This window comes from Staurois parvus, unplaced genomic scaffold, assembly GCF_062004578.1.
Source record: "Staurois parvus isolate SC_StPar_1 unplaced genomic scaffold, SC_StPar_1.0 ptg000243l, whole genome shotgun sequence".
NCBI lineage: Eukaryota > Metazoa > Chordata > Amphibia > Anura > Ranidae > Staurois > Staurois parvus.
Window position 1 is genome coordinate 6,188,912 of NW_028318039.1, and position 19,329 is coordinate 6,208,240.

Genomic DNA, 19,329 nt, shown 5'->3' on the forward strand with positions numbered 1-19,329 from the left:
TGCCCACTCGTACACAATTTATACTTACTAATTATAAATTACTTTTGTATCTCTTGACCCTCCCTCTTAGATTGTAAGCTCTAACAAGCAGGGCCCTCTATTAATTTGTATTGTAATTGTACTGTCTGCCCTTTTGTTGTAAAGCGCTGTTAAAACTGTTGGCACTATATAAATCCTGTATAATAATAATCATAATAAATAATACAAGTGTTTATTCAGGCCATAAAAATTTAAAAATGTACAAACGTTTACAAAAACAGGTGCTTGTAAACACCAACATGAAGAAACTGTGTCAACAGTTTATTGTAGTTTTTTTCTCCCCGTCTTTTATATACCTTATACACATTGCTTCTATTGTTGTGCGAACTTAAAGTGGTTCTAAAAGCTCAAGGCATTTTTACCATAATGCATTCTATGCATTAAGATAAAAAAACCTTCTGGGTGCAGTTCCCCCCAGTCCCCCCCACCCCCATACTTACCTGAGTCCCATCTTGATACAGCAATGTGCATGAGAGCCACAGCTCTCCAGAGTCTCTCTCTTCCCATTGGTTCACACAGCAGCAGGAGCCATTGGACCAAGGAGGAGAGAGTGTGGGGTGGGGCCGATCCACAGTCTCTCTGTGCAAGTAGACAATGTCCATTTACAGTAGCAAGGTTCAGGAGCGAGCCTGCTCGAGTGCCTCCATAGAAAGAGGCTTGCTATTAAAGGCACTCAGCAGGGGAGAGGAGCCAGGAGCGCTGGTGAGGGACCCAAAAAGAAGAGGATGAGGGCTGCTCTGTGCAAAACCATTGCACAGATCAGGTAAGTAGAACATGTTCGTTATGAAAAAAAAAAATTGGGAGTTTGACTTTTTGTCACTCTCAACACATTTCGTTGGTACCAAAGCCACACTAAGGCTCCATTCACACTAGGCCATTTCAAATTGCTAGCAGAATTGCTGCGATTTTGTATGCGAACACGCTCTGTGAAAGCTCGCATTCACTTGTTCAAGTGTCATTCATTTCAGGCTCCATTTACACTAGAGCGTTTCAAATCACGGGCTGAATCGCCGTGATTGAAAACGTGCTGTGTAAACGCGCATTCGTGTGTTCAAGTGCCATTCATTTCAATAACACCTGAAAATGCAGGGTGTTGATGCCGCTATTGCAGCGGGTTTTTCCACACAACAAATGCGCTGCGGTCATGGAAACAAAATCTCAGGACGCATGATGCACAAAAAGGGTTCCGCTCATCTTGCAATTTTGTTTGCAAGATTGCGACTCTTTTTCGAGTGGTAAAAACGCACCGCAATTGCGTCAAAAATGCCCCGCGTGTTCAGGTGCCATTGAAATGAGTGACCCCTGAAGACACAAATGCGCGTTTCACAGCACATCTTCATATTGTGGGCAGAATTGTGGCAATTCCGCCTATGATTTGAAATGCCCCATTGTGAATGGAGCCTTACTAAATGGGCAAACAAAGTGAATTTAGCTTGGTGTTAGAATCTCTTTTAAAATGTACATTTTATTTTTAAATTCAAAGCAGAACCTTGGTAGTAAATAGAGAAAAAATGGTTAGTAAAAACCTGCTAACATGCTAATTTTCCCGTTGGCAAGAATACTGAACAATCTGTACCAAGTTTAGTTTTAGCAAAAATAACTATGTAGCGAGTAGCTAATTTACTCCTTTAGGGTGAAGCAGCTTATGCATTATACAAAGTGCCAGCGGCCAAATCCATTTCTTTGCAGTATCATTTTAAAACGAGGAGCTACGTAGACTGTTCTTTTTTTGACATGTCTTGCTTGCAGCATCCCCTCATTTTAGGTTTACATAATTTCAGCTCATATGTAGCTGTTCCCCAAAACAGCTCTGATGGAAATGCAGGAGAGTCACAGGCCCCTTAGGCTGTATGGTGTGTCTGTGAGTCAGGAAACTGTTCTTTGAAATGCATAGTACATTATGCCATGCTCAACCAGGCATAGAAAAAGCCTTCATGCTTCCAGATCACAGCACATCCGTTGTATCAGCTTTTCTCCAAAAATATATTGTGGAATATTTACTCAGCCATAATAGTTTGCAAGCCTTTGCATTTAACAAGATTACTTATTTTACAAAGTTGTTTGCTCCACGTAATGATGACTTGGGAAATAATGTATTAACCCTAAATGTGTTGGCTCACCACACCTGTTTATAATCAGCTTTGTGGACTTCACAATGAAAAGTGCAAATCCATTTTCATCTTGTTTCCTTTGCAAAGCATGCACAATCTGCATTTGAATTGGAGAATGTCAGCTAGCCACTAGATTATTCCTGGACCTTTCATTTTATTGCATTTGTTAATTTAGCATTGTTTGTATTCCATATTGTATATATACATGGTGTTCCATATGTATGTATATAAATGTACATATGTATGTGTGTGTGTGTATATATATATGTGTGTGTGTGTGTATATATGTGTATATATACACACACACACACACACACACGCATACCTTGGTTTACAAATGCCTCGGTTAACGTAATTTTCGGTATACCGGTATATATACACAACACACACACACAGGTACTGAGGGTGTAAGAGAGTAGGAGGCAGTAGGACTACTTCAAGTGAACTAGTGCGATTTCAAAGTTGCATTCAGTGTGAACCAGGGCTTATAGAGATGTGTGTACCTTTCCAAATCATGTCCAATCAATTTAATTTACCACAGGTGGACTCCGGACAAGGTGTAGACACATGTCTGAAACGATCATGAGAAACGGGTGACATCTGAGCTAAATTTCAAGTGTTGTTGTACAGAGTCTGATTACTTATGCCGATGTGATATTTCCATTTATCTTTTTTCATACATTTGCAAATATTTCTAAAATTCTGTTTTCACTTTGTCATTATAGGGTACTGAGTGTAAATTAACCATTAGGGGACCGCCCACAGTACATATACTGTGGCAAGGCGGCCCCTGTGCGCAGGATCATGTATATGTATGCTGCCGATTGTGGCCTCGGGAGTCAATCACTGGGTCCCGGCTGGTGATTACCTGCCAGCGCCCATTGTTTTCAATGCAGCTCTCCTCCCTGTCAGTTTGGGCACACTGCTCGGAATGGATAAGCACAGCTGTCCCGATCAGTGTGCTTACAGTGAAGCACACCCCCATCTGCCCCCTAGTAAAACACTCCCATCACACAGTTAACCCTTTGATTGCCTCTCATTGTTAACCCCTTCCTCCCCAGTGCCATGAGTACAGTGTCAGTAGTTTTATTTTTTTAGCACCAATCACTGTATCGGTGTCACTGAGGATGTCAGTGACCCCCAAGTCAGTCCCCCCACAGTGTCAGATTGTCCACTGCAGTCTCGCAGTCTCGCTATAAGTTGCTGATCGCCGCCAAAAGTTGCATGACCGCGCAATTGTCAGTTAAAATAACGCAGTGCCGTAACGCAAACCGCTTCTGTAACTGCTTCCTGACCTTCCTATAGCTACTGCTACAGGGCGGCACAGGTGCGCAAAATCATATGTGATTCACACTCCCGTGGTTTTCACGCCCCTCCCAGATAGATTGCCCACCAGTAGTCACATTTAACCCCTTGATTGCCAGGAACACGCTCATACACAATAAACCTCTATTGCTAGTATAGTGTCTGAACAGATCAATGTCTTTAATCAGCGTTCACATTAGTATAGTGTCCCCAAAAACGCAGCGTTAGCTGGATCAGCCCGGCACCTGCCAGCACCTGCATTTAGCCCTTACGCTTACCCCCCCCTTCTCCCCCAGCAAGTGCAGTGTCAGTAGGTCACTGTCACTTGATACATTGCACACAAAACCGCATTGTTCGCAGAATCAGGCCTGATCTCTGTTAGCACTTGCTGGTAAATTTTGATGACTCTCATATGCAGCAGAGTGCCAGTACTAGTGCTGCGCTACCTTTTGGTGAACTGGCAAGCACCAGCAGCCTAGTACATCCTGGTCTTTCACATACCAGCACTACAGTATCACCTGGTGATGTGGCGAGTCCCATAAGTGCAGTAAAAGATGGTGCGGTGGGCAAACACAAGTATTGTCCTGCAACGACCAAGAATTCTCACACAGGCCCGTAGAGCCCATAGTATCCTTTCCGGATGTGCTTGAAAATCCCGATTGGCAGCCCACAAATTTTGCAGCACCCGTACTTCCCCCAGTCACTGTCTAACCCTGGAATTAGGGTGGAAACAGCAAATTTAACTACTCCCATTTGCTTATTGGAGCTGTTTTATATGGAATATCAGTATGCATTGATTGTGGATCAAAGCAATTTATTTGCACAACAATTTATCGTCGCAACTCAAATTCAAACCTTGCCAGACCATTTGCATGGAAATCCAATACTGTTTCCAAATTTAAATTTTTGGGGGGCTTAACCCTCAACATGGGCATTACTGAAAAAAATGAATTGCAGTTGTATTGGTCCACAGACCCGATTCATCATATGCCTGTGTTCTCTGCTGCCATGGCCAGGCATAGATATGAGAGTATAATGTGTTTTATGCATTTCAATGACAACACACTCTGTCGTCCTCAGGGTGACCCTGAATTTAACCGGCTCCACAAAATTCGTCCCCTCGTAAATCACCTTAACCAAAAATTTGCAGATGTCTATACTCCCAAGCAAAACACATGCATTGATGAGTCCCTCATTAATCTTTCTGGCCGCCTTTCATTCAAACAATTTTTCCCCAGCAAGCTTGACAGATATGGGGGCAAGATGTATAAGACCTGTGAGAGGGCAACAGGCTATACATATAAGTTTTGGATTTACGAGGGAAAAGATAGTCATGTGGAGCCCTACAGATGCCCAAACTACATGGGGAGTAGTGGCAAGATAGTTTGGGACTTGGTGTCATCCTTTTGCCATATGAGGAACCACTTATACGTGGACAATTTTTATTCAAGCGTGCCACTATTTAGACTTTTGTAAAATCTTGGAATTGGTGCATGTGGCACCGTGCGACCTAATGTGTGCCCACCATTAGAAGTGGGTAGATGCAGGGCAGTATATTCTAATGGTGGGCATACTACATACTTTTTCTGGCAAATATTTATTCTCTTTTTTTCATTCAGCCCACAGGCTGCATACAAAAAAAAAAGGACATTGCATATATACTCAACAAGGACCAGCAACGTACTGGTACATTACTGGACTTTGGTTATACCAGGATGATGCCTACAACTGCAGGCATCATCCTGGTATTGACCCTGTGCCAATATGTAGACAGTGGTTGCACCATGCAGTAATTCTAGCACTAGACCTCCTCTGTAAATCTAAAATGGTATGTTGTAAAGCAGTGGTTCTCAACCTTCCTAATGCCGCGACCCTTTTAATACAGTTCCTCATGTTGTGGTGACCCCCAACCATAAAATTATTTTCATTGCTACTTCATAACTGTAATTTTGCAGTGGGAGGAGTAGTGCCACATCATTGGTGTCAGTGGGTGTAATAGTGTCCCATCATTGGTATCAGTGGGAGGAATAGTTCCACATCGTTGGTGTCAGTGAGAGGAGTAGTGCCCCATCATTGGTATCGGTGGGAGGAATTGTGCCCCATCATGGTGTCAATGTGGTAGGAATAGTGCCCCATCATTGATGTTAGTGTGGGGGAGGGAATAGTGCCCCATCATTGGTGTCAGTGTGGGGGGGAATAGTGCCCCATCATTGGTGTCAGTGACGGGGGGGGAATAGTGCCCCATCATTGGTGTCAGTGTGGGGGGGAGGAATAGTGCCCCATCATTTGATGTCAGTGGGAGTGGGGGGAAGAATAGTGCCCCATCGTTGGTGTCAGTGGGGGGAGGAATAGTGCCCCAGCATTGGTGTCAGTGGGGGGAGAAATAGTTCCCCATCGTTGGTGCCAGTGGGGGGGAAATAGTGCTCCATCATTGGTATTAGTAATACCAATGATGGGGCACTATTTGGGGGCACTATTCCTCCCACTGACACCAATGATACTTACCTTGCTGACCCCTGCTCCAGCCTGGGCTCGCTCCCTCCATCTCCCATCTACAGCCAGCATACCTGGCTGCAGCAGGACGATCTGCAAGGTACAGACACTTACCGGTCAGCTGTCTTCCTTCTCCGGCCGCTCTCCTCTTCAGTCGCTCCGGCAGCTCACTCAATTTTCTTTGATCTTCACGCTGCCGCTCAGCTCCTCCTCTCCAAGCTTCACCTCCTTGCCAGTGATTGGCCGCCTGTGTGCCTCTCCTGAGATACAGTTCCAGAGGCCAATCACCGGCGAGGAGGCGGAGCTGTTGAGTGATCCCGGCGGTATGGCCAGGAACAGCATGTCATCCCGCCCAAACATCGCGATCCAGGGAAATGTGGGCGTATCTGCATGTGGGCGGACCTGCCTGGAGACGGATAGAGGAGCGGTGTCTTAGTTCCTAAGACCATCGGAAATATGTGTTTTCCGATGGTCTTAGGAGACCCCTGTGAAAGGGTCGTTCGACCCCCAAAGGAGTCGCGACCCACAGGTTGAGAACCGCTGTTGTAAAGGCTTTTAAAGTGTTGCCTATGGATATTAGAAATGTATGCAGTTTGTCGCCATTACACGGGGCATGTGCAGTTTTAAAGCATGTCATGTTTGGTACCTATTTACTCGGTATACCATCATCTTTTATATTTTACCAAATAATTGGCCAATATATTGTGTTTTTGTGCATTAAAAGTAAAAAAAGTGTATTTAAAAAAAAATATTGCGTTTGAAAAAGCACTATGTGACATAACAGATTGCAGCACCCACCATTTTTGTCACTAGGGTGTTTACTTTAAAAAATATATAATGTTTGGGGGTCTAAATTAATTTCCTAGCAAAAAATAAATTTTTTTTCATGTGAACAAAAAGTGTCATAAAAGGCTTGATCTGCAGGTGGTTAGAAGAGTGAGTGATGTGTGGCATAAACTTCTAATGCTGGACATAAAATGCCCCCACCCCCCAAAATGGCCCCTTTTTGGAAAGTAGACACCCCAAACTATTTGCTGAGAGGCATGTTGAATCAATATAAGAATTACATTTTTTTCCAAAAACTTGTGGTAAAAAAATATTTTTTGCAGAAGCCATGAGTATATGTGAAATTACTCCCCAAAATACATTCTGCTACTTCTCCCGAGTATGGGGGTACCACATGTGAGAGACTTTTTGGCAGTCTAGCCAAGTACAGGACCCCAAAATCCAATAAGCACTTTCAGGCTTTTAAAGGGCTTTATTTCCTCATTACACTTCCTGACTACCTATCACAGTTCTTATCAAATTCCTTAGGGTGTCTAATTTCCAAAAATGGGTAATTTGGGGGGGTTTGGTGCTATCCTGGCATGTAAGTGCCTCCAAAACTGTGATAGGTAGTCAGGAAGTGTATTGAGGAAATAAAGCCCTATCACAGTTTCGGAGGCACTGAAATGCCAGGATAGCACCAACCCCCCCCCCCCCCCCCAAATTACCCCTTTTTGGAAAGTAGGCACCCTAAGGAATTTGATAAGAAGCATGGTGAGTATTTTGCAGAGCTTGTTTGTTTCCACAAGTTTTTGGAAAGTGAAGAAAGAAAACAAAAACATATTTTTTCTTTTCTTATTATATGTTTCAAAACCTTGCGAGAAAAAATGAGATCTGCAAAACAGGGCTCATTTGGGGGGGGGGGGGGGGGGGGTTGGAGGGTTGGTGCTATCTTGCCATTTCAGAGCCTCCGAAACTGTGATAGGTAGTGAGGAAGTGAAATGAGGAAGTTACGCACCTTCAAGCTTTCAAAGTGGTCATTGGATTTCAGGCTCCTGTATGTGGCTAGACCAACAACTCTTACACATGTGGTATCCCATACTCGGTAGAAGTAGCAGAAGGTATTTTGGAGTGTAATTCCACATATACTCATGGCTTGTGTGAGGATTATATCATTTAAATAACTCTGTGTAAAAAAAAAAAAAAAAAAAAAAATTTTTTTTTTTCAAAATTATTTTGGTTATAGCGCCAAAAATAAAAAGAGCACAGGTGATCAAATACCACCAAAAGAAAGCTCTATTTGTGTGAAAAAAGGACATACATTTAATTTATGTACCATATTGCATCACCGCACAATTGTCAGTTAAACTAATTTGCGTAAATTGCAGTATCTATACCAGGGGTGGGCAAACTTTTTGACTTGAGGGCCGCAATGGGTTCATATATTGGACCCGGGGGCCGGACCAAGAGTAGATGAATGATGTGTATGTGTCATCCATAGTAAGTATAGTAATATTCCCCCATAGTAAGCATAGTAATTAATCCCCCATATAGTAATTCATCCCCCATAGTAATTCATCCCCCATATAGTAATTCATCCCCCATATAGTAATGCATCCCCATATAGTAATTCCTCCCCCCTATAGTAATTCATCCCCCCTATAGTAATTCATCCCCCCTATAGTAATTCATCCCCCCTATAGTAATTCATCCCCCCTATAGTAATTCATCCCCCCTATAGTAATTCATCCCGCATAGTAATTCATCCCCCATATAGTAATTCATCCCCCCTATAGTAATTCATCCCCCCTATAGTAATTTATCCCCCCTATAGTAATTCATTCCCCATATTGTGCCAATTCACTTACCTTTGCTCTGCGCATTCCTCTCGCCATGTTCCCGCGCCGTTACGGTCTTCAGGGCGGACTGTGAGAGGAGCCTAGCTCCCCTGCTGCCCCGCCTCACGCTGCTCCGCTCCTCACGCTGCCCCGCCTACACACATCCTGACAGGCAATGTTTGCCACGCTCCGCGGGCCGGATTAAAAGATCCGCCAGGCCGTAGTTTTTTGCCCATTGCTGATCTATACCATAGTTTGTAGACACTATAGCTTTAAAACAAAGCAATCAATATACACTTATTGTGATTTATTTACCAAAAACATGTAGCAGAATACATTTTGGCCTAAATTTTTAACTAACTTTGAGTTTACTATATATTTTTTATAGCTGAAAGTAAAAAATATTGTTTTTCTTCAAAATGTTTCATCTTTTTTTGTTTATAGCGTGAAAAATAAAAAGCGCACAGGTGATCAAATACCACCGAAAGAAAGCTCTATTTGTGTGAAAAAAGGACATAAATATTGTTTGGGTACAGCATTGCATGACCGCGCAATTTATCAGTTGAATTAGTGCAGCGCCGAGTAGCAAAAAGAGGCCTGGTCAGGAAGGGGGTAAATCCTCAGGAGGGCAAATGATTAAGGAGAAACAAAATGAATGTAAACATCTGTAGTATCAGGCTGCAACATATCAACATTGGAAACAGTGAAGGGGGTCTGAATACTCTCTGAATGCACTGTATATCTTTCAGCATTGGCTTCTTGTAATGTATCTTTACTTTCCTAGCAAATTTGATATGTTTGTTTTGCCGATAAAAAAATCAAAGTGGATACGGGAAAAGCCTATACTCAGTTAATGTTTGTAATGGTGCCTGTAACCCTATATCATCATGTTGAGGAAGGTGTCCCCAACAAAACAATTTATGCCAAAAAACAAAAGAAAGGATAGGACACTTACTAAGCCTAAGTAGGCAGTTTTAGTTATTTTTATTTCACATGTTTGTATTATCTTCATGTAATTAGGCAACAAGATCATGTCAAGAAGGATCTCATTTTGCCTTAATACCCTTGTTTCCCTTTACCTTCCATGCTCTTTACTCACTCCAAAAAGCTCCAACAAGCATGTGTTTATGAAGTGGGATTAGTATTGTGTATTATAATCACTTTCATGTCACTAAAGTTTCCAGCCCAGTTATCCAAGGGTATGCAATCTCACTCCACCTATTGCCTTCAACAGGTGACAAAATTTTAAAGTAAACTTTTTCTATGTGGGTGCTGCCAATATAGACCTCCTCCTCCTGAGAATGCTATTTGCTTTGCTGTTATGCTGACCTCTGCAATCAGTGCTTTCAGAGATCACGAAAGTCAGAGAAAAATCAGAAGTCCTAATTTGCACACTTTTTCAGTGGCTCACAGTACTGAAGCCACGGGGTCAGTATGACAGCCAAGCAACACGCATTTTAAGATTGAGATGTCAGCAATGGCTGCTTTTATGTTTCTCTTAGAAAGTCTATGGAACATAGGCAACAAGAGACCTACATAATATCAGACATTCATGGCTAAAATAGTTGAATTACTGGCATCATGAATTCCTCTGTGTCTCTTCCATACTAATGGTAGGAAGAGCTGCAGAAACCTGCCTCCATTCCCAGCTGGCAGGGCACCAAATGATGCATAATGAATCAGTTAGTTAGTAGTTTTTACTTTTGGTTAATTTATGTTTTTTGTATTTATTTCAGGATTGCTGCTGTTCTTTAGGGGATTTGTCAATTACCTCAAGGTGCGAAATATGTCTGAAAGCATGGCAGCTGCTCACAGAACAAGATTTTTCTTCTTGTACTAGAGGTAAGTCTCAGCTGTTGGATGTACATTGACCTAATGTAACAGTTTTCCTTAACATCACCGTTTTCAGTTGTCAGAAAACATGTAAAAATCCTTAGGGGATGCTTCCAGATTCTGATCACATTCATCCACTTAACAATACCTGTCATATGAGATTCCCACAGAGCATAACATTGTGTGCATTGTCAGAAAAGAAGAATAACGAACCCACCTGATCGAGGTTGACAGTTTATTAGATATTCTCGATTGATTGATTTTCTTCCATTCAACCCAAGAAAAAAGTGAGCCATTTATGTCAGGTGTTAGATAAAGTTTTTGGGAGGCATACCTCATACACCATAGTCTTCAAGTTATTAAAGTGGGTAGTATTTTTTACGTACAATTTTTATTTACTGAAATCACACATAGACCTTTTCACGTCAATCCTTACAATAGAGAAGCATGTACAGGGCTTGGACCAAAAAATGGAAACACTACATGCTTTGCAGGTGTGAAAGTGCCGAAATGTTTTGAATTGAAAGCAGAAGTGATGTAACGTTCTTTTGCTTCCATTGCGTGATGAGACACCTAGCTAACATGCGGGAAGTCTCACTTTTGCAATTCACTGCGTGCGCTGCTAGTAATATGGAGTCATGTCAGAGCTTACTAAGTTTCAAATAGGAAGTTTCAAAGAAGTTGCTTATTTATTTGCGGTGTCCTGAGGTACAGTATCAAAGTTTTTGAGGGCATATACAGTTTCCAGGAAAACGTCACCTAATGAGTATAAGCTCATTAGTCAACTGAACGAAAGAGACAAAAGGACATTGCACAGGATTGTGACCCAGAATAAGAAAAGAAGCGCTGCAAAAGTGAGTGCAGAGCTCAAGCTCAGTCTTCCGAAGCCCATGTCCACTAAAATTGAGGGAACTCCATAAGCAAAACATTCATGAGCGAGCTGTAATGGCCAAAGCACTAGTGACTGATATTAATGCTCAGAAGAGGACAGAGTGGTTCAACACCCATAAATCGTGGACTGTCCATCAATGGAAGACTGTAATATGGTCTGATGAATCGAGCTTCACACTGTTCCTAACTACCAGATGTGATTACGTGTTGCAAACACTATCCCAAGCTTACGACCAGGACTGTTTTGTGCCAAACGTGAAACATGGTAGCAGCGCAATCATGGTTTGGGCAGCCATATCTTGGTGTTCTGTAGGGCCTAGCATCACCTTGAAAGGTGTCTGCGACTATGTACATATTTTGGCTGACCATGTGCACCCAGAGTGCAGACATTGTTTCCCAAAGATAGCACCATTTGCCTAGACAATAATGCACTGACTCACGCAGCTGGTGTGGTCAAATCATGGTTTGACGAGCATGCAGATGAAGTCTCGCACCTTCCCTGGTTGCTGCATTTGCTGGACCTCAATATCCTAGAGCCATTATGGTCAGTTTTGGAGAGCAAGGCTCGGGCTGTTTCTCCACCTCCAACATCTCTTTGAGAACTGGAACAAGTTTTGCATGAAGAGTGGTATCAGATTGCATTATCCACCATCCAAGACTTGTATTTGTCAATTCCAAGGAGAATTCAGGCTGTCTTGAATGCAAGAGGCGGTCCAGCACCATGTTGGGTAACGATTTTGTTTTTTTACCTGGTGTTTCCATAATTTTGTCCAAACCCTGTATTTGATACAAATCTTGCAAGAATCTCTTAGATTTTGTTTTTTGTATGTCCTTCATTCCCTGGGCAAGTTGGCATTTTGTATGTCTAAATGTTCCTTCCTGCTATCACCTGCTTGCTTCTTTCTGGTTTTAGCTCATGTTTTCAGCACTCTTCTTGTGTCCTAACTGCTTTTTGTATGTGGCCATCTTCTGACCTTAATTTCACTGGTTATGCTAGTTGTAGTTACTAGAGCTCCCAGACCTCATCTGTTTCTCTGTTTTGGCTTCACCCTTCTAATCTTGCATGATTCCTTATGCTGATCTGTTTTGATCTGTGGCTTCTGATCTGGTTGGAATATCTGGACCTGTCTCCTGTTGCATTGACTGGTCCTACAATTATGCTGGTCACCTGTTCTAACATTTGTCTCGAACTTATCAAGGCTGTTTCATTACTGGTACTCTGTGTGATTAATTTTGTGATCTCAGTTGTTACCAACTTGGCAGTCTTAGGGGTCATGTTCTAGCTGAGTCCTGCTGAAAAGGGTTCTCCTTAATGTGATATTAAAGGCTCGGGGTTTTTATTTTTTTTTAAATAATAAACATGTTATGCTTACCTGCTCTGTGCAATGGTTTTACATAGAATAAATCCCGATCCTCCCCTTCTCGGGTCCCTCGCCGGCACATCTGACCCTTCGTACTGCGTTCCATAGCAAGACACTTGCTCCTGAGCCCCACTGTATGTGGCCATTGACCACAGAGCGGGACTCAGCCCCATCCCCTCCCTCCTCACTGTATGTGATTGACAGCAGCATGAGCCAATGACTTTCTCTGCTGTGTCTGAGCCACTGCAGAGGGAGATAGCTGGGAGAGCCGTGTTCCCATGCACATTGCATGGATCGAGATCAGGCTCATGTAGCTATTAGGAGGAGCTGGGGAAGGGGAAGGAGGGCTGGGGAGCATCACAGAAGGTTAGAATTCAAGAAGATAAAAAAAACTTCAGCCGTTACAACTAGAGATGAGCGAATCGAACCAGGCGAAGTGGAATTCGTTTCGAATATCGGGAAAAATTCGATTCGCATTGAATCCGAATTTTAGCCAACTTCGGGTGCACGAATCGAATTTTTCCCGATCAGCCGGCAAAAGTGTCACTGCAGAGAGCTCCGCTATTTCTGACAGTTCTGACAGTTCATTTACAGCGGTTGAAACATTGTATCTATTTGTTTCCATTTAGGATACAGATGTTTTTATTCGGAAATAAATAGATACAATGTTTCAACCGCTGTAAATGTGAAGGAACTGTCAGAGAACTGTCAGAAATAGCGGAGCTCTCTGCAGATACACTTTTTGCTGTACTGGAATACTTCTTTTCATTCTTCTTCTTCTTTTCATTCTTCTTCTTCTTCTTTTCATTCTTCTTTTCATTCTTCTTCTTCTTCTTTTCATTCTTCTTTTTCTTTTCATTCTTCTTCTTCTTCTTTTCATTCTTCTTCTTCTTCTTTTCATTCTTCTTCTTCTTCTTTTCATTCTTCTTCTTCTTCTTTTCATTCTTCTTCTTCTTCTTCTTTTCATTCTTCTTCTTTTCATTCTTCTTCTTTTCATTCTTCTTTTCATTCTTCTTCTTCTTCTTTTCATTCTTCTTCTTCTTCTTTTCATTCTTCTTCTTCTTCTTTTCATTCTTCTTCTTCTTCTTTTCATTCTTCTTCCTCTTCTTCTTTTCATTCTTCTTCTTCTTCTTCTTCTTTTCATTCTTCTTCTTTTCATTCTTCTTCTTCTTTTCATTCTTCTTCTTCTTTTCATTCTTCTTCTTCTTTTCATTCTTCTTTTCATTCTTCTTCTTCTTCTTTTCATTCTTCTTCTTCTTCTTTTCATTCTTCTTCTTCTTCTTTTCATTCTTCTTCTTCTTTTCATTCTTCTTTTCATTCTTCTTCTTCTTCTTTTCATTCTTCTTCTGCTTCTTTTCATTCTTCTTCTTCTTCTTTTCATTCTTCTTTTCATTCTTCTTTTCATTCTTCTTCTTCTTCTTTTCATTCTTCTTCTTTTCATTCTTCTTCTTCTTTTCATTCTTCTTCTGCTTCTTTTCATTCTTCTTCTTCTTCTTCTTTTCATTCTTCTTCTTCTTTTCATTCTTCTTCTTCTTTTCATTCTTCTTCTGCTTCTTTTCATTCTTCTTCTTCTTCTTCTTTTCATTCTTCTTCTTCTTTTCATTCTTCTTCTTCTTCTTTTCATTCTTCTGCTTCTTCTTTTCATTCTTCTTCTTCTTCTTCTTCTTTTCATTCTTCTTCTTCTTTTCATTCTTCTTCTTCTTTTCATTCTTCTTCTTCTTTTCATTCTTCTTCTTCTTTTCATTCTTCTTTTCATTCTTCTTCTTCTTCTTTTCATTCTTCTTCTTCTTCTTTTCATTCTTCTTCTTCTTCTTTTCATTCTTCTTCTTCTTTTCATTCTTCTTTTCATTCTTCTTCTGCTTCTTTTCATTCTTCTTCTGCTTCTTTTCATTCTTCTTCTTCTTCTTTTCATTCTTCTTCTTCTTCTTTTCATTCTTCTTCTTCTTTTCATTCTTCTTCTTTTCATTCTTCTTCTTCTTTTCATTCTTCTTCTGCTTCTTTTCATTCTTCTTCTTCTTCTTCTTTTCATTCTTCTTCTTCTTTTCATTCTTCTTCTTCTTTTCATTCTTCTTCTGCTTCTTTTCATTCTTCTTCTTCTTCTTCTTTTCATTCTTCTTCTTCTTTTCATTCTTCTTCTTCTTCTTTTCATTCTTCTGCTTCTTTTCATTCTTCTGCTTCTTCTTTTCATTCTTCTTCTTCTTCTTCTTTTCATTCTTTTTCTTCTTTTCATTCTTCTTCTTCTTCTTCTTATTCTTCTTTTCATTCTTCTTTTCATTCTTCTTCTTTTCATTCTTCTTTTCATTCTTCTTCTTCTTCTTTTCATTCTTCTTCTTCTTTTCATTCTTCTTCTTCTTCTTCTTCTTTTCATTCTTCTTTTCATTCTTCTTCTTCTTCTTTTCATTCTTCTTTTCATTCTTCTTCTTTTCATCTTTTCATTCTTCTTTTCATTCTTCTTTTCATTCTTCTTCTTCTTCTTTTCATTCTTCTTCTTCTTCTTTTCATTCTTCTTCTTCTTTTCATTCTTCTTCTTCTTCTTTTCATTCTTCTTTTCATTCTTCTTTTCATTCTTCTTCTTCTTCTTCTTTTCATTCTTCTTTTCATTCTTCTTTTCATTCTTCTTCTTCTTCTTCTTTTCATTCTTCTTTTCATTCTTCTTTTCATTCTTCTTCTTCTTCTTTTCATTCTTCTTTTCATTCTTCTTCTTCTTCTTTTCATTCTTCTTCTTCTTTTCATTCTTCTTCTTCTTCTTTTCATTCTTCTTTTCATTCTTCTTTTCATTCTTCTTCTTTTCATTCTTCTTCTTCTTCTTTTCATTCTTCTTCTTCTTCTTTTCATTCTTCTTCTTCTTCTTTTCATTCTTCTTCTTCTTCTTTTCATTCTTCTTCTTCTTTTCATTCTTCTTCTTCTTCTTCTTTTCATTCTTTTCATTCTTCTTCTTTTCATTCTTCTTCTATTCATTCTTCTTCTTCTTCTTTTCATTCTTCTTCTTCTTCTTTTCATTCTTCTTCTTCTTCTTTTCATTCTTCTTTTCATTCTTCTTCTTCTTCTTCTTCTTTTCTTCTTCTTCTTCTTCTTCTTCTTCTTCTGGCAACTCCACCACGCAGCTCATTTTTGTTCCAGTATTACTGTATTTTGCTCCTTCAAAATCCTGAAACTTTCTTTTGGCAGGTGTACAGACTCAGGTACTCAGTGCAGGAATGGTGGGAATCCCTCACAATGGACACAGCAGGTGTACATACAGACCCAGGAATTCAGCACAGGGATGGTGGGAACCCCTCATAATGGGCACAGCAGGTGTGCATACCCAGAACCTCAGCACAGGGATGGTGGGAACCCCTAGTAATGGGCGCAGCAGGTGTGCAGACCTGGGACCTCAGCACAGGGATGGTAGAAACCCCTCATAATGGGAACAGCAGGTGTACAGACCCAGGAATTTAGCACAGGGATGGTGGGAACTCCTCCTAATGGGCAGAGCAGGTGTACAGACCCAGGAACTCAGCACAGGGATGGTGGGAACTTCTCATAATGGGCGCAGCAGGTGTGCAGACCTGGAACCTCAGCACAGGGATGGTGGGAACCCCTCATAATGGGCACAGCAGGTGTGCATACCCAGAACCTCAGAACAGGGATGGTGGGAACCCCTCATAATGGGCACAGCAGGTGTTAGGGGGTTTAACTCTCCAGCATCCATTAGAGACTGATATAGTAATATAGTTCATTCTTCTTTTCATTCTTCTTTTCATTCTTCTTTTCATTCTTCTTCTTCTTCTTTTCATTCTTCTTCTTTTCATTCTTCTTCTTCTTCTTTTCATTCTTCTTTTCATTCTTCTTCTTCTTTTCATTCTTCTTTTCATTCTTCTTCTTCTTTTCATTCTTCTTTTCATTCTTCTCATTCTTCTTCTCATTCTTCTTCTCATTCTTCTTCTCATTCTTCTTCTCATTCTTCTTCTCATTCTTCTTCTCATTCTTCTTTTCATTCTTCTTTTCATTCTTCTTCTCATTCTTCTTTTCATTCTTCTTCTTCTTTTCATTCTTCTTTTCATTCTTCTCATTCTTTTTTTCACCAACCTACAATGCTGTGAAATTTTTTTTGCGTATTTGTCACACTTAAATAATCCAGATCATCAAACAAATTTTAATATTACACAAAGATAACCCGAGTAAATACAAAATGCAGTTTTTAAATGATGGTTTCGTTTATTAAGAGAAAAAAGCTGTCTAAACCTGCCTGGCCCTATGTGAAAAAGTAATTGCCCTCTAAACCTAATAACTGGCTGTGCCATCGGTGATGGCAACAACTGCAGTCCCACGCTTGTGATAACTGGCAATGAGTCTTCCACATTGCTGAGGAATTGTGGCCCCACATGACTACAAGAACTGTTGCTTTAAGCTCTACAAATACAGTAGAACAACTGTAGTTGTAGTTTGAGTACTACATCATTCTTCATAAAGATTTCAAATAGATATATATATATATATATATATATATATATATATATATATACTGCTTCTTGCTGGTGCAGTTTCTTAGAATTCAGTTTACAGGAAATACTTCATTTTACCTAGATTGCAGTGAAGATTTTTCTTTCGTTCTTAAACAAACGCAGCTATTATCCACAAGGTTGGCACAGATCAGCACTAAAAGCTTGTCTACATTGGAAGTTTATGATATGGATTGCATCTCTCTCCACCTCTTGGGAAAATAGTCAAAATATAGAAATTTGTTTGAATTACCATTTATATGAAGTAGAAGGCAGTATCATCAATAAATGTTCTTCAGCTGATTTACCTTTAAAATGAGCCTGGCGATTCAAATTAATATTGGACATGTGTTAAGTGCCATAAAATGTTTTATACATTATACCAGCAGAATTGCTATTAAATCTATACATCATGAAAATAGCACCAAATAGCTTGGGACTTGCTTCGCTTTGCATTGACAGCTTCTTGCTGTTCTGTATGCTAATCTGCTGCCTAATCACTTGAGATCTCTGCTGTAAAAGACTGCAAATCACATGCCATAGGCTGTTGTGCCTGCACTGATTAACATGTGGGAGATGAGGTATGGGAATAGAAAAATGAAAATATGCTGCATGTTTTTATTGATTATTCTTGCATACATTTCATCAATTTGGTATACATTTATTAGCAAACTGCTAGAATAAGACATGCATAATTAGTAATTACCATGCAAAAGCTTTAAAATATTAATGCTTAAAGCTGAACTCCAGACAGATATAAAATACTTAAATTAGTGTAGTCCTTTTATCATTAATAGATCATTAATTTATTTTCGTAAATGTAAGAAGTGTGGGCACCTAAATTTGACCTGCAAACAGCCTTTTGCAGTCAAATATACAGTGGAGCTTATGTACAGTCAAGGATAGAAGGAGGGAGCAAAGTGACAGACAGACAAGCTAATCAGTCTGCGTTTTCTACATTATTGCTCAGTTACAGATTGGAAACAGACTAGACCTGTGGTGCTTATTGGAAAGAGAGAAAAATCTGGTCTCCTGGCCTGCCAGACAGGGCTGAGTTCTGTAGATCTGGGATTGATCAGCAGAAAAGAAGTTATTGGGTTTTGGGGGCTAAACCTCGAATGTACATTTTTTTCTGAATTTAAGTCTACAAATTTTAAATTTAGCGTGGACAAATTTTCAGAATAGACCAGCCTACTTTTTAAAATGTTTTTTTTTTTTAATTTTACATGTTATTAGTCTAAACCTTATTTCTTATTTATCCTTCTTTACTTCAAATACTGATTTGCACTTTCAAATCCTAATGAACAAAGCTATTGCTGTCTAGTACAAATATGCAAGTATGTTTGCACTATATAAATCCTGTATACTAATAATAATAATAGTATGTTAGTATGTAAGCACAGTGGCTAAATAGTTAGCACTTCTGCCTGGCAGTACTAGGGTCATTGGTTTGAATCCCAACCACGGCACCACCTGCCTGGAGTTTGCATGTTCTCCCTGTGCCTGCGTAGGTTTCCTCCAGGTACTCCGGTTTCCTCCCACACCCCAAAGATATGCTGGTAGGTTAATTGGATCCTGTCTAATTTGGCCCTAGTATGTATGTTAGGGACCTTAGTTTGGAAGCCCCTTGAGGGTCAGGGACTGATGTGAATGTACAATATATATGTAAAGCGCTGTGGAAATTGATGGCGCTATACACAGTATCTCACAGAAGTGAGTACACCCCTCACATTTTTGGAAATATTTTATTATATCTTTTCATGTGACAACACTGAAGAAATTACACTTTGCTACAATGTAAAGTAGTGAGTTTACAGCTTGTATAACAGTGTAAATTTGCTGTCCCCTCAAAATAACTCGACACACAGCCATTAATGTCTAAACCACTGGCAACAAAAGTGGGTACACCCCTAAGTGAAAATGTCCAAATTGGGCCCAAAGTGTCAATATTTTGTGTGGCCATCATTATTTTCCAGCACTGCCGTAACCCTCTTGGACATGGAGTTCACCAGAGCTTCACAGGTTGCCAATGGAGTCCTCTTCCACTCCTCCATGATGACATCATGGAGCTGGTGGATGTTAGAGACCTTTGCTTCCTCCACCTTCTGTTTGAGGATGCCCCACAGATGCTCAATAGGGTTTAGGTCTGCAGACATGCTTTGCCAGTCCATCACCTTTACCCTCAGCTTCTTTAGCAAGGCAGTGGTCGTCT

At 40.2% G+C, this 19,329-nt stretch overlaps 1 protein-coding gene across 2 annotated transcripts in view; it reads left to right on the forward strand.

Moving 5' to 3' along the window:
• Nucleotides 1-19,329, forward strand: part of NDFIP2 (Nedd4 family interacting protein 2) — a 159,218-nt gene that overhangs the window by 127,043 nt on the left and 12,846 nt on the right. For both annotated transcript variants that reach the window (XM_089680462.1, XM_089680464.1), the window contains one exon: nt 10,288-10,393. In XM_089680462.1, coding sequence (XP_089536588.1) covers nt 10,288-10,391 — 104 coding nt within the window. In that variant the 3' untranslated portion in view covers nt 10,392-10,393. The remainder of the gene's footprint in view (nt 1-10,287; nt 10,394-19,329) is intronic.